Source organism: Mirounga leonina, unplaced genomic scaffold (genome assembly GCF_011800145.1).
Source record: "Mirounga leonina isolate KUSES-001 unplaced genomic scaffold, KU_Mleo_1.0 Mir_447, whole genome shotgun sequence".
NCBI classification, from domain to species: domain Eukaryota; kingdom Metazoa; phylum Chordata; class Mammalia; order Carnivora; family Phocidae; genus Mirounga; species Mirounga leonina.
This window is the reverse complement of record NW_023270757.1, coordinates 4,923,385-4,939,987: the sequence shown is the minus strand read 5'-3', so window position 1 is coordinate 4,939,987 and position 16,603 is coordinate 4,923,385. Positions and strand designations below refer to the sequence as shown.

The 16,603-nt window shown below is 38.8% G+C and overlaps 1 protein-coding gene across 1 annotated transcript in view; it reads left to right on the top strand.

Annotated features, from left to right (window-relative positions):
• CCDC171 (coiled-coil domain containing 171) overlaps positions 1 to 16,603 on the top strand; it is a 304,487-nt gene that overhangs the window by 90,167 nt on the left and 197,717 nt on the right. Inside the window, exon 12 of the mRNA XM_034987955.1 lies at positions 11,978 to 12,080. Within this exon, the coding sequence (XP_034843846.1) occupies positions 11,978 to 12,080 (103 nt within the window). The remainder of the gene's footprint in view (positions 1 to 11,977; positions 12,081 to 16,603) is intronic.

The window sequence follows — 16,603 nt, the reverse complement described above, 5'->3', positions numbered from 1 at the left end:
AAGAAAACCCTATGGCAATTACTTTATTGGGTCAAATTTGATGTTTAACAGGTTTCCCCCCTCCCCCCCACTACATGCCATGAGATAATAGCATGAAAGTAATTTTAGTGCCATTGATGTAAAATTTCAAAACCAGAGATGCTGATTACAATAAATTGTATGTAGTAAAACCTCTCTTCTTTAGAAACATTGGGAAATCGGGGAAACTAATTGAATTAGTGAAAACTCAATTATAGACTATTTTAGAATTTATTCAGGGGTTTTCTTTCCTTCCTTCCTCTCTTTCTTTCTTTCTCTTTCTTCCTTCCTTCCTTCCTTCCTTCCTTCCTTCCTTCCTTCCTTCATTGTTACCTAGGTGAGAGGGAGATCAGGGGTTGTAAGTTGTAGTCATTTTGTACCTGATCATTTTGTTTCCATTCCCCAATCATCCAGCTTTCATACCATCACCACATTTGTCTTCCTGAGATATTGATCTGATCTTGTCATCCTCACTTTATTAAACAACCATCAATGTCTCCTTGTTGTTTTCAGAATGAAGTTCAGCTTCTTGCCATATAATCTAAGGCCCCTTTCTTTGTGGCTTCATGTTAATTCTTCCAGCTTCTTCTGTGTCTACTGTCCTCTCTCTTGCTTCAGCCCCCTAGGGTACTCTTGGCTTCCTAAACACATTGTATATTTTCGTATCTTCTTGCTTTCGTTCAGGCTGTTCATGTTTTTGACCCACATGGACTGAGCTGCTCCTTTTCTTTTGTTCCATTAGTAAACTCCTATGTATCCTGTAATGCCCCACTCTGACAGCTTGCAATCTGTGAAGCCTTCCATGATTCCCTCTTTCCCCACTCTCCCTAGTCAGAATTTTGCCTTTTCCCAACTTTGTGTTTCTTTTTAAAAAAATTTTTTAAAGGTTTTATTTATTTGAGAGCAGAGAGAGAGAGAGAGCACAATTGGGGGAGAGGGGCAGAGGGAGAGGGAGAAGCAGACACCCCACTGAGCAGGGAGCCTGACATGGGGCTCAGTCACAGCACCCTGAGATCATGACCTGAGCCAAAGGCAGACACCTAACTGATTGAGCCACCCAGTTGCCCCCCAACTTTGTGTTTCTTTCATACTTAGTTAGCATCTTCATCATAGTTTAGCGTAACACTCACCCACATCTGACGTGTATTATCTCTCCCAAGAGATTGTGAATGCATTGAGGTTCATGTAATTCATTGTACATACAATGAAGATTCCACTGTAGTGCTTGCCCCCCTAAACATTCATTGGATGCATGTATTTGGCTGATGCGGCACACTGCTATTCTGCAGTTTGCTGGGAATCCCAAGAGGGAGGGCGTGGCATCTAGAGTAACACCCCGTGTCTTCTTTGTCTTATCCCCACATGAATCCCTTCTGCAGAGACTTGGCTACTTCACTTTCAACTCTTAGTGATATCAGTTATTGAAGAAAATGAATATTTTTTCTCCTGTCAAAAAAAGATGGACACTCCAGGTTATATTAGGAAGTGGTGGTCAAATCACTGCTGCCCAGATCAAAGGTGGTGATGGGTTACAAATTAAACTCTATCCCTTTCAAATGATCTAATGTTATATGTGGTCTTCATCCAACCCAAGATACTCAATGTGTTCTGATTCAGGGACTGATACTATTGTTCACTGTTTGGTTGCATTTGTAGTTTGAGTATTTTGGATGTGGAGTTTTAGGAAGTTTGGGCTCTCTGTTCATTGCCTGTCCACTCTTAGGTGCTGCCCTAAATTTCACGGGCTATCCTACCTCTTGACTCCTGGCTCAGGAGGTGAATCAGTGGTGGAGAAAAACATGTCAGAGCCATTGACTGAGTCACGGATTTGGTCTTCTTTCTTATAGACCCTGTATTTGGAAAGTTAGCCAGAGTTATAACTAAGAATGCCACAGGGGAGACAGTCACCAATATAGGTTGCATGAATTCATCCTAATTTGGCCTTCTAGCATTCCAGTGACTAGATACAAATAAAAGAAGATTGGCTTAATTCACCATGGAGGGTACTGTGCTTGGTGATGAAAAAATTTCACTTGGTGCTAATACGTTTTTCTTTTTCAACTTTTACGATTTGGCACACTGGTCTGACTGAAATAAGGCAAGTTGCAGCTCATGGGCAACCTCTGTTGGCTTGTTTGGGCCTCATCCTATGAAGCACTATTGTTCTGATCATAGTGTGGAAGATTGAAGACTAATTGTTTCTGCAAAGCTTGATGGATGTTGCAGATCCGTGAATAATAGTTCCTTGCTGAAGAGCTGATGATTCAGGTTGCACCTAAGTGTTCTACAGTTTTATATGCTTTAACCTAACTATACTTTCCTATTTTTCATGTCTCTTAAATCCATAGCTTTATGTCTTATTTTCTTCCATCTTTGTTTCTTTTGCTCCTCTTTTTTCCCCCCATTCCCTATAATGAGCTTTCTAACTTGTTCTGTTTTCTGATTAGAACTGTTGTTCTCTATCACTTTACCTGGCCATAATATGAAATTTAAGAATTATTTAATGAAATTTTATTTAATGAAAATACTGTTACTTTACATAGTAAGTACAGTGTTTTTCTTTTTTATAAAAAATTCATCTAGCACTTTTCCTAAATATATTTTTCTTGTACATATCCTTTATTGTTTTTTTTTTTTTCCAATAGATTAGTGGCTTTGGGGTGGGGGGAAAGTTTTTCAAAAATTTTTCTCAAAAGAGAAATCTGTCAAATTAAAAATTTGGAACCATAAAAAAATCAAGTTTTTCTAATTTTGTATCCTTAAAGCTGGCTATTATTATATTTGCTTTGAATTCATAATTGGTTTTGACTGAAGAGAAAATGACTTAAGAGGAAGATTTTACCTTTTGCTTTTGGAAATGAAACTGTTTTAATGACATCTCACGATCCCATGTACTTCAGTGTGTATTTCCCACACTTATATGTCTTTTGAACATAATAGTTTAAGCATTTTTTTTTAAAGATTTTATTTATTTATTTGACAGAGAGATACACAGCGAGAGAGGGAACACAAGCAGGGGGAGTGGGAGAGGGAGAAGCAGGCTTCCCACAGAGCAGGGAGCCCGATGTGGGGCTCGATCCCAGGACCCTGGGATCATGACCTGAGCCGAAGGCAGACGCTTAACGACTGAGCCACCCAGGCGCCCCTAGTTTAAGCATTTTATAGAATATAGTTGGGAAGCATAAATTACCTATGGATAATTTTTCTCTCCCTTTGAGGTAACAGATTGTTTTCCAGTCTAGGTCATGTTCATGGTCATTATTCAAGTCTTAGTCTTTATTTTCTCTGTTGCATTGCAAGAGAAAAATAAAGCCACTTTCCTCTGTAGGTTTACTAGTGAGATCATGGGGTTATTAATAATATGCAAAGACTTCAGGAAGTTTTGAGACTTAAAAATAATAGTTGTATAACTTAGTATAACTAAGTGTGTAACTAAGCTTTTTAGAGCTGGAGGGGGTCAGGATACATGAAGTGTTAATAAACCAGTTGGAAAGTGATAGCTCCCCTGTTTTGGGAGATATAATACAAATATAGAACATAATTTTGGAAAGGTCCAAACTGAGTATGTTGAGTCCTTTGTTGGTATTTAAGAAATATAAACCCAGATGGCTTTTTAAAATTTTATTATATTTTGTGTGTGTGTGTGTGTCTGATCTTACAACCTGTAAAATTTTTTTAAAATTTTATTTTGTTATGTTAATCACCATACATTACATCATTAGTTTTTGATGTAGTGTTCCATGATTCATTGTTTGCGTAAACACCCAGTGCTCCATGCAGTACGTGCCCTCTTTAATACCCATCACCAGGCTAACCCATCCCCCCCACCCCCCTCCCATCTAGAACCCTCAGTTTCTCAGAGTCCATAGTCTCTCATGGTTCGTCTCCCCCTCCGATTTCCCCCCTTCATTTTATTATATTTTAAAGATTTTATTTATTTATTTGAGAGAGAGAGAGGGAGGGAGAGAGCACAAGCATTGGGGTGGAGCAGAGGGAGAGGGAGAAGCGGGGGCTCGATCCCAGGACCCTGAGTTCATGACCTGAGCTGAAGGCAGACACTTAGCTGACTGAGCCAGCCAGGCGCCCCCAGATGACTTTAATTTTACTTTTATATTAATGAAAAATCTCCTATTCAATGTATGGGTTTGAAAGATATGATTGGTAAATGAATGGCATGTTGTTATTATATTTAATGCCATAATTAATAGAATTTAAATAGAGGACATCTAAAGATTTAACAAAATTAGTTTTGTGTTCTGTGTTATACACTATCGAATTTGACTTTAAAAAGTTTTGATTAAAATTGAACTATTAATTTCACAATCTATGAATTTAATAATGATTTAATCAACTACTAAATAAAACTGACTTTCTAATTTAAGTTGCTTAGTGATTATGCTTATTAAAGTCCATCAGAGGCTCAACATATCCAGTTGGGTCTTTTGGTCATTACTGTGAGTATTTATATTTGCTTCTCTCGAAGCAGGGGAGCTATCATTTTAAAATTGGTATTATTAGGATTTGCTTTGTGCTTTCTACAATGAAATTTTTTTAAGTCCATCATTTCTTGAGATTTGTTTTTCTGCCACTCAGTAATATTTAGTTACAGCTCTAGGAGAGACCATATATTGAAAAGGGAATTCTAGTTCTCATGAGGTTTTGTTCAAAGAATATTTTATTCTCTAAAGAACTTGTGATTGAAAATGGTCAAGTGTATGTTTTCTCCCTATACTCTGGGGGTTTAACTGATTATATAATACAATGATTGTTAGCATTAGATAAGATTTTGGAAAGCACTTTGATTGCTATACTTTGTGGTAAAGTTAATGTTTCTTGATAATATTTTTGCTTCAAATGATCTGTTAGATTTGCTTTAGAATAACGTGTCTCTGATTTTGCAGGAGGTATTCAAAACTTATAGGCTAATAAATATTCTATTCTGATTTTTTACTAAAAAATAATTGATTCCTCCAGAATAGGAGTAGTATTTGTATATGAACATTGTTTTTGCTAATATAAAAATCACTTTCTGTCTTTCTTAGTGGCCCTTAAAAATTTATAACTATTAAATAGTACTCACCAAGTGTGTATATGTGTATCTGTGTGTTTAAATGTTCATTATATGGCTGGCTTTCTAAATTTATAATGTGGGCATAAGTCTTTTTTAGTAAGCTTTTTGAAATTTATTTTTTTCCTCTTTTTTTGAAATTTATTCTTATATAAATGATTAAGTTTTGAATATTCAATCTCATCTTTGACCTGGAAAAAAATAAAGTGTGTGTGTGTGTGTGTGTGTGTGAGAAAGAGACAGAGACAGGGAGAGAAATAGAGAAAGAGATGTTTATCTGTCAAGGTCCATATTCAGACTGGAGAATAGCATCTATAGAAAAATAAACTAATTGTAAAGCCACATAAGGGAGGATGGCATTTCATCTTATGAAATGAGCAGTTGGGACCACAGAATACTGACATCCATGGAAGGAGCATAGGCAAGCAAAACAAGGAGGGAAAGAAATAGTAAACTTCTATGAAGAAGTAAGAGATACTAGTTATCATTAATAGGATTGAGGGAAGCTGCAGATAGGGATGACCATGAAAGCTGACCAGATCAAATTCAGTTCAGCCGAGCAGACTCCTTGTGTCCTACAAATGTACTGAGTATGTAATGGTTTTTAGGTGGAAGATATGATGAAAAGGTGAGACCAAGTATGTGATGCTGATTATAGGTTCTGATGCTCCCCCATTTTTACTCAGAATTCCTTCATAATGGCTTAAAATATATTTGAATCAAAGATTTTAAAGCTTGAGTTAAAAAATGTTCAGAAATTATAAGGATTATGTATCACTGCTACAAAAGTTCAACCTATGTTTAAAGTGCAAATTTCATTTAAAAAACTTACTGATTAAATAAAAGTATTTATTTTTTTACTTATTTATTTTTTTCTACTCTTTTTAGCCTTATTAGCAGTGTCCGTTAACTACTTTTACTGTTATTTAGGGCTTGAGTCAACTTTTTCCACTGCAGATCAGCAGCGCCCATTTCCCAATTTCTAGATAGGAATATTTGCATAACATTTTATATATTTTTTCAAGAGCTGGTTTTAGAAATTTTTATTTACATGCATATCCATTTGTGATATTCATGCATGGTTAGTAAAAAAGTGAGGGATGTGTCTTTGTAGGGTCAAAGAAAGATACGAAAGAAACAAAGAGAATGACACATTAGATTAAGCCAGAAATTCATTCATTTTAGCAGTGTGTGAGATATGGTATACCAGGGTGGAAATATAATGTAGATCTTTGTCATCTCATTGTGCTTTCTGGTTGAAGGTATTTTATAAACAACCTTGACTCCTCTTAAAATACATTAAGGTCTGTCAGTCACACATTTTCCTGTACTTTCTTTGAATATTTTTATATTTTTAGTCCCCTGTCTACACTGGTTGTAGATTCATTATGACATCTAAAGTAGTCCTTGGTTCATGGCGAGTAATCAATAAATGTTAATCTAAACATCATCTGGTTACCCAACAGAGCATAAAGAGGCTTTTATTGCTAGGGTAAAAACTCTTCATGTGGATTATGTCCAAGGCAAAAAGAAGTGGGTCCTTTTATCCTACAGGTTTTTTTTTTGAAAGATTTATTTATTTATTTTTATTTGGGGGGGGAGAGAGAGAGAGAGAAGATGAGTGGGGGAGGGGCAGGGGAGAGAGAGAGAGAGAATCTCTAGCAGACTCCCTGCTGAGTGCAGAGCCCAACTTGGGGCTCCGGGAATTCAGCTCCAAGACCCTGAGATCATGACCTGAGCCAAAATCAAAAGTTGGTTGCCTAACCAATATATATATATATATTGAAGTCACGGAGGGGAATTTTTGTGTGTGTGAGTTTGCATGTAACTTGTGAATGTGATGCTGGTGTTCTTTTGGAGATATAATTATATGATAATACTAGGAAAATACTGAATAAGAAGACCTAGGACACTAAACCTTTAGGATATTAAAACATATTGTAAGGAAGAACCTCTGGAATGATGGTATAAGGAGCTTGGTGAACTCTCTACCTAGCAAAACAATAATTTCACTGATGAAGAATTAAAAAAAACAACAACAATCATATAAAGCTCTGGAAATTGTCCCAAGGGCAAAGGAGAAAATATCATTTAAGTAAATCTACTAATCATCAAAATTAAAAGACTTTAAAGGACAGCATCAGAAAAATAAAAAGACAGCTCACAGAATGAGAGAAAATATTTGCAGATCATGTATCTGATAAAGGAATTTTATCCAAGATATATGAAGACCTCTTATAATTTAATAATAAAATCCACTTGAAAAATGGACAAAAGATCTGAGCAGAGACTTCTCTAATTTTCAGTAAGAGCTGTGAGAATCTGTGGCATTTGAGTGATGTTCTGTTCCATAATCCCCTTTGCACCCTGCTCCCTGTTACAGAAGCTGTACTCTGGGCGGCTGTAGCCAAGAAGATGGGCGCTTCCTTTCTCCTTGGCTTTCAGGCTGGGGCTATGTTTTCTTCCTGGGAGAGGCAAACTGCTGGAATATCTCATCCCTTAGAGCCCTGTGTTGCAGCAATTCTATTCCAGGCAGGCCTGGGTGAGAGGACCAGATTGCTCTTCCTCCACCCAGACCTCACTTGTAATGTAGAAGCTCTACCCCAGTCTTGGCAGGCCAAGAAAATTGGTGGGGCCAACTGCTCCTGTCCCAGAAGACCAGGGATTGCAACCCCCCAATGGCTACTTAGAGAACAGAATTGTTGCTGTGGAAAAAGTGGGTCTCCACCCCCAAGTTTGGATTTGGGTGGCATAAGTGTTCTGCCCAGGAGGAAAGGCAGGCTGGTTTTAAGGGGAAAGAGTCTCCTCTGCTTGAGGAGACTGAGCTTACTTGGACTAGAGAGTGGAGAACACATTGAAGGGCATTGTGGAAAACAAGACAAATCTTGGTGAAGAGCAATTAAGAGAAACCTGGTACCTCTATGATAGAATAAAATAACCCGGAAGCTAGAAGTTTAAAAGAGAAAACTAGAGAAAGAGACAGGCAAGAGGAGCCCTCACGGGGTCACAGCTGAGTGGGGGGTTGGGAAGGCTATGTGCATGTGGTAGGCTGCATCCATTCAGGAGCAATCAAAGCAGGATGTGGGGCAGACCTGAAAGCATGCCCCAAGCTACATGCAGATGCATCAACAGAGTGGAAGCCTCACTGGCACAAAGGCCTTACACACAACCAAAGACTGACTGAATCTTAAATAACATACTACAGTCATCCCTAACAGTCTGTCAGGCTGTGTGCATGCCCATGGACCCACTGCCCTCTCGGGTATTAACATAAAGTGAGGTGTGGTTAAAAGAGATTGCTGTGAATAACAAAACACATCCCTTTCACCTTTATGACTCTGAAGTTATTTCAGGAACTGGGAACAAAACTAAATATTATAATAAAAGATGGACTTGTGGCTCTTAGAAAGGAAATTACAAGGGTTTTAGGAGCTATGTGCCAGGAACCATGGATGAAGACCAGATCTATATTTCTTACTATAAATCAAAATATCACAGTATGTCAAATCAGTGTTTTATTTTTTTTAAAGATTTTATTTATTTATTTGAGAGAGAGAGAGAGCAAGAGAGCACAAGCAGGGGGAGCTGCAGAGGGAGAAGCAACCCCCCACCTCCCTGAGCAGAGAGCCTGATGCGGGGCTTGATTCCAGGACCCTGGAATCATGACCTGAGCCAAAGGCAGATGCTTAACCACCTGAGCCACCCAGGCACCCCCAAATCAGTGTTTTAGAGATGTAAATTATCCCAGAGTTTTCACATAACTGGATATACATAAGAGGAAATAATACAACTAAGTCCCTGCCATATTGCTTATATTAAACAAATTCTAGATTGATCAAAGAACCATAAAAAAAAAGGTGAAAAAGCACTGGAAGAAAAAGAGAATTAAGTATTTTATAATCTTGGAGTAAAGAAAGTCTGACACAAAATCTAGAAGTTCCAAAACAAATTATTGATAAATTTGGTCACTTAAAAAAATTCAATTTTGTTTTTATGAATATAGTTAGAAGGCGAGTGACAAATTGGCAATAATGATTTGCAACATGTATGACAAAGGGATTTTTTCCATAATTTAGAAAGGACTATTGTAAATCACTAAGGTTAATACAGACAATGTAGTGTAAAAATGGGCAGGTGATGTGAAAAGGTGTTCACAGGAGAAAAGGTTCAGGTGGCTAGTCAACATATGAAAAGATCCTTAATCTTAGTTAAAATTAAAAAAATGCACATTAAAATAAGTTGCTAATGCTTACCATTGGGAAGATAGTGAGAAATAAGTACTTACACTGTATGTGGTAGTGTATATTGGTAGGACTCTTTGGAGAGCAATTTGGTAATAATTGTCTGAAAATAGGTGTACATACCCTTTTACCCATCAGATCTATTTCTAACATTTTATTGAGTAGGTATGCTTGCATGTTTATGCAAAGATATACGAGCACACATACAAGGATGTTTATTGTACTATTATCACTAATAGCAAAAAATACTGGAAATTTTAACAGTAGTGGACTGGTTAAATTAATTAATGGTACATCTAAACAATGGAGGACTATGAAACTAAAAAATAAGATGTGGAACGATGTCAAAGGCAGAATAAGAATAGAAAAGTAAATAATCTAGCAGCATGTATATTATGATCCTATTTGAATTCACAATTATACATATGTACTCTGTATTTTATATAAAAACTGTGATTTAACTATTGCTTTTGATACCCGTTTTATATAAAAGCTGTGATTTAACTATTGCTTTTGATACTCGGTATTGGCTAGGTTCTGAGAATACACTGAGGAGGACAAAAACCCCACCATATCTCCCCTCATGGAGCTTAAATTATATGAGATGGACACTAACAAAAGACCGATTCAAATACATGTAGAACCATGACTGTGATAATTGCTGTGAAGAATCTAATAGAATTGATATCGTCAGGGAGGTGAAGTGGATAGCTTTTCTGAAAAATGTGATTGTAGAACAGACATCTAAGAAAGCATTATTCGTTTTATATGTTTTAAGGATATAATTTTGTCCTGTATTATCTCTTCTCCCATTTCTTCTGGATCTGTAAGTACTCTTTCACTAGTGCTTTCACTTCATCGGCTTTTAGAGACAATTAATTAATTAATTTGACAGAGAGAGAGAGAGAGAGAGCGAGTGCGCACAAGCAGGGGGAGCGACAAGCAGAGGGAGAGGGAGAAGCAGGCTCCTTGCCAAGCAGAGAGCCTGATGCAGGACTTGATCCCAGGACCCCAGGATCATGATCTGAGCCAAAGGCAGACGCTTGACTGACTGAGCCACCCAGGTGCCCCCACCTCATCAGCTTTGAAATACGCTTGAGTTTCTCATGTACTGAAAAAAACAAAACAAAACTCTTCTTCAACCTCATCCTTCTTTCCAGTTACTTCCCTTTATTTCTCCTTCCCTTTTTACCAGGAAGGGGTTGTCTAAACTTCCTATTTCCACTGACTTATCTCTCACTCAATTAGGACAAAAAAAAATTCAGGCTTACTGTTTCTTCAACCTATTCCAGTCTGAGTTATAACAGATTTCATCAAGGTCACCAACGACCTCTAAGTCCATTGAATACTTCTTAGTCTCCATTTTGCTTGAATATTCTGTGACATTGACATAATTAACAATGCTGTCCTTCAAGTGTTCTCGGTTTTCATGACACTATACTTTTCTGTTTTTCTTCCTCTTTTTTCAATCTGCTTTGCTCGTTTTTTCTTTTCTAACTTTTTAAAAATTATATTCAGTTAGCCACCATGTGGTGGTACATCATTAGTTTTTGATGTAGTGTTCAATGATTCATTAGTTGCGCTCTGGAGTTCCTTAAGGCCTTGTCCTAGGCTCTTTTCTCTTCCTGCCAAACGCTCTCCAGGCAAGCCTCAGGTAGTATCTGTAGGTGATGCCCAAACCCATTCCTGACTTCTCTTCTGAGCTTTGTACCATTATGTCCAGCTGCCTCCCATATTTTTCTATTTTATTTGTTCTTTGTTAATTCGAATATATTTATTTCGGACCTCTTATTTGCCTTGTATTGTGCTGGTACTGTGAGTGTCTTAAAGGTATTTCCAATGGAATGTGATTGAAACAGAATTCATGATTTTGTACTCTCTGCCAAAAACAAGGAAGTAAATAAACAAAAACACCCAAAATAAGACCTCTACCACCACTGTTCTCACTGTACTACTGAAATCTGCCAGTTCTTCTAGCCTGAAACTTGGGATCACTCTTGACTCTTCCTTTTACCTGAGCATCTACCCAACCTCATCAATTCTATCCCGTCTGATCCAATTAAATCTAATCCAATTTAATCCGATCAGTGTAGTCTAACCCAATGCAGTGTCACCAAGGGCCTGGCTGTTCCATCTTCTAAGTATTCTGGCCCCCCCCCCGCCCCCCCGCCTGCCGTTTCCTTTTCACAGCCCAGACCCTAGCCTACGCTACCGTTACCTCCTGAGTAGACCTCTGCGGTTCCTTCTGCATGGTCATACTGTATGCACTTTTGACCACCATCTGGCAATTTGCCACGTACTGCAACCTTGATCTTTTAAAGTGTTTCCTAATTCCTCTTTGTCTCAGTTTTCTTATCTGTAAAGTTGGGATAATAATAGCCCTTCCTTCTTGGATTGCTGTGAGGATAAAAAGGATTATTATGTATAAAACAGTGCCAGGCACTAAGGCGTCAGTATATTGTTACCGAAACCTTATACAGAGTTACATTAAACCAAGTAAAAGGTCTGATTAAGACAGAAGGAGGTTTATTAATAATGGATTTGAATGGAGAAATTTTTAGCTTGTTAACAGTGCTATATATGCTCACACAAATCTGCAGCTCTTATAATACGTGACCTTATTATGTGTAATTGTTTTCTTAATTAAAAGGCTAAGAAGCACCAGGCCTTTCTAGTAGAGACATGTGAAAATAACGTGAAAGAATTGGAATCGATCTTGGACAGCTTTACTGTGTCGGGCCAGTGGACATCAGGTTAGTTGAAGGTATAAAATGACAGATGCATCTGTCAATGTTCCAAAGTCACTACATTTTGGGAATTCTGCAGATGTCTCTTACAGTCCCTCATCTCAACATGTTTCGATTTGATGACATGATAAGAGCAGTTCTCACAGCAGTCAGTTGGCCTAGCTGGCTGAGAAAGGGTGGCGGAATGTGGACCTGCTGTTGTCCTCGCAGAACTTGATTTACAAGTGTTGGGGTCTGCATGATTGGACAGACAAGGGCTCACTTGCTGTGTTCTGAATCCAACTGAGAAAAAAGTCCTTACAGTGTACCTGCAAGGGGAACAGATGTTTCCATCAAACTGAGCCAAATTCTGAGGCAACCTTCAACAACTTAAAGGTCATGCATTCAAAAGGTCGGGTAGGACAGAGCCTGTAACACAGTGAATATGCTAGCTGGTTTTCTCCTTCACTTCCTACTACCACACAGAGACGCTCCAGAGAAGAGTGCTTAGGTAAAACGTTTGCGTTTTAGTATTAGCACGGTTAATAAGATAAAGAACTGCAAAAATTGTATCTTAGGTGGGCTCATTTGGGGAACTATCAGAAGCACTAGCTGGTTAACAAATACTCTCCATGATTTCTACTTCCTTAATTTTTTTGGTGTATATTCCATTACTTGTGTAATAGTAGCTTTGACCTAAATACTTTTCCTTCTCTATCTCAATTTTCTTTTGCCATACCGTCAGCCTTGATTGTTTAGTTGTTTTCTGACTCAGTTGTACTCTTCAAAAGGCATGTAAAATTAAATTCATTACACTTTAACACTGAGCTCCTGGACTCTGTTTTTTTAAGGAATCAAACAGATATTTGGCACGCGTGAGTTATAGAAAGTGTGTTGTGCTTGAAAAAGCAGAAGGATATGATCAAGGCCCCTTATTACTTTATGGGTCTGCAGATTTGTGCTGGTGAACTGTTAGAAATTTAGTGTGTTTTGCTACTATCTGTTTTTTTGGGTCTATTTTTATCCTTCATACTAGTTTAGCAGTCATTTCATGAAATGAACTTGTAACTTTTCTTAAACTTTAAACTTTTACCCAAAGCATTAGTGTTTCGTGGTTTGTTACGGTGGAAAAACCAAGGTGTATAAGGGTGACATAAAAAATATAGAATCCAGTGTTCAATTATATTTGCTAAACCTTTGGAGGATAAAATTTTCTTTTGCAACGGTACTGTTTTATTATTGAGATGTGTCATTGCTTAATGGTGTTAGGAACTTTAAAAATTGTTAAATTATTATCATAGTATATCTTATACTTCAGTGTTATTTTAAATGTTTCTTCAGAGCTGAATTAAAAAAAATAAAAATAATGCCACATCTCTTTTGAATTTTAGAATGCAATAGTTGATAAAGCAACTCACAGGCTATTGCTAAGCCTATAGAAGAAGAAAGACTCTTAAAGTTTTTCTTTTTCATCTTTTAGTAACCATCCTTTTTAAACTCCTAGCTTCCCATATATAGGCACAGCCTATATATTATAGAGAAAGTGTTTCTGGAAAAGGGACTGTATGGTGAATTAGTGATTTTTGTATTGCTGTAGAGTGGTTTTTGTTTCCATATGGTACCGGTTATTCACTCTTTCACCCACCGAGAAACATTGTTCTCTGATCTGTTTAATGGAAGCCCAGGGCCAGAGTGAAATCGGGTCTCAAGCAGGTAAGCGTGTCAGGCAGCGTGCCAGCAGGAAGAGATGGCACTCTCTGAAGAGAATGTAATCAAGATATTTATGGAAATGTGGACAGGATAAGAGAACCAATAAGGTAGGATAAGATAGGGGCGTTCAGTCGGTTACGCATCCGACTCTTGGTTTCGGCTCAGGTCATGATCTCATGGGTCATGGGATTGAGCCCCACATCAGGCTCTGCGCTCAGTGGGGAGTCTGCTTGAGATGCTCGCCCTCTGCCCCTCCCCCCACTCGTGTGCACGTGCTCGCTCAAATAAATAAATCTTAAAAAAAAAAAGGTAGGATAAGACCGCGAGAACAAGCCAGAGTGGGAAACCAATACCACACCTGAGCCTACAGCATGCAGTGGAGGGCACACTGTCACCATAGTCCAGTACGAGCCACACTTGTGGAAGAGGACCTGCCTGACGAGAGCTATGGCTGCTGAAAAATGGGGAATGCACTGGAGCAGGGGGAACAGAGGAAATAAATACCCTAACCTTCTTTTCTTCCCTTTTCCTTCTTTCTTCTTCCACCCTCTTAATCTCCTGCAGGTGCACTCACTGTCCAAATCCAACCGGGAGGCAGAGGGCAGAGGAGCCCAGATCATGCAGTCTATAGAGGTCAGCCTTTACAAGCAAAACATTGTTTGTTAAAATAATTTAACAAAACCTGTCACTTCTGGAAATACCTTGATGAAATTCTCTTCTGATGAACTCTTCAGAGTGTGCCATCTCTCTTCCTGATGCACCCGGGCTGCTTAGGACCCGATTTCCCTCTGGCCCTGGGCTTCCACGAGACAGCTGTGTAAAACCCTAATGGACTCCCTTTCTGCTTACAGTCAGGGTGGGGTTTTATTACTTCATGGAGGGCTATAAATAATACGCTTCATTGCTTAATATTTTATGGAAGAACCTGCACAATTAAGATTGTCTGCCGTGTCAGGCCTGGCTCCACTCCACGAAGATGAACAAATATTTTGTTCCTCACAAATAAAGTCATGTAAAAACTTACCCTAGGCTAACTTACCTTGTGTGCCTGTGTGATAGAAACATGTATACATCTCACAGTATATATGTTTTTGAGAAAAAGTCTATTTCAAATAGGAACGGGGTGTTACCATGTGATGATAGGGCCGCCTTAGAATTTGTTACAAAATTAATTCAGTTACCTCCAGAAAGGTTTTCCAGAGAGATCCTCGGCTCTGCAGTATGGCCAGTAGGCAAACAGTGCTTTACTTCCTTTTATTACCTCGTCCTCCCTTTCAGTTCAAGATATGCTCTGTATCTACTCCCCAATTCAGGAAAAGCAATCCATGGTAGATGGTTGCAATTTTTTGTTTGTTTTTGTTTTTACTTGCTTTTTAAAATGGGATGAATGAAAATTGTTTTCTTGGGTGAATTTTAGTCCTGAGCTGATTGTAGCTGCCAGCTATTCTCTTCCCCATCTTCTTCAGCCTTGGTGGTCTTCCACGGTAAATGTTTGTGAAGCAACAGTAACCCCCCCGCTTATCTTCGTGTCGCAGATGAGGCAAAGTTTCAGTTATTGTAAGACCTTCAGGAATTTATTTACTTAGAGGATTTACCGGGATTTTCTCGAGGGTGATCAGTATGATAGTTCACACCTTGTTTCCTAGTGCTTCCAACACTGCTCTCTCCGACTCCCTGTTCTCTCCTTCCACCCTGCTCCCCCTGCAGTCTGTTTTCTCTGTAGCCACCAGAATGATCATTTGAAAACCCAAGTGAGAGCATGTTATTCCTTTGCTTTAAATCTTCTTGGGCTCTGCATTTCACTAAGCATAGAAGCCAAAGTGCTAGCAATGCCTTGCAAGACCCAATGTGGTCTGCCCCTATCCTTTATCACCCCTTTGACGTCCCGTTGTACCTCTCTGTTTCGGCCCCTCTGGCCTCCTGTTGTTTCTTGAGCACACCAAGCATGCTCTTGCCTCGGGGGCCTTTGTGCTGGCCATTCTTTCCACCTGGAAAGTTCCTCACTTAGATGTGTCTGCATGGCTCTCTCTCTCTCTCGTCTTTTTATTTTATTTATTTAAAAAAAATTTTAAAAGGTTTTTTTATTTTTTAAGTAATCTCTGCCCCCAATGTGGGGCTTGAACTCACAACCTTGAGATCAAGAGTCACATGCTCTACTGACTGAGCCAGCCAGGCACCCCTCTCTTGTCTTTGAAAATCTATGCTCAGATCTCACCTCCATGAAGCTTACCCGCTACTCATTCCCATGCCACTTGTCTCACTACCTCTTTCCCTTTTCTGCTCTACTTTTTTTCTTCCCCAAGCACTTGCTGCTGTCCAACATTTCTAACAGACTACACGGTGCATTTATTTTATCTGTGTTAGTCAGAATTCTCTGAAGAAGCAGAACCAGTAGGATAGATGTAGGAATGGCTGCCATGGTTATAGAGGCTGGGCAATCCCATGACCTGTCATCTGCAGACTGAAGACCCAGGAAAGCCAGTGATGTAATTCAGTCTGAATCCAAAGACCTGAGAACCTCGCGGCTCCCGGGGTCCGAAGGAGGAGATGGAAGACCCAGCTCAAGAAGAAAGAGAGAATTTGTCCTCCTTCCACCATTTTGTCTGTGATGGGGGGATAGGGAGGCAATAGGTTGCCTCACCACTCTGGTGAGGGCAGATCTTCTTTACTTAGTCTACTGATTCAAATGCTAATTTCTTTCAGAAACACCTTCACAGACACACCCAGAAATGTTTGCCAGCTGTCTGGGCATCCCTTAGCTCAGTCCAGTTGACACATAAAATTAATCCCCACAATATCTAAGCTCCAAGAGGGCAAGGATCTTTGTCCCTTTTATTTAC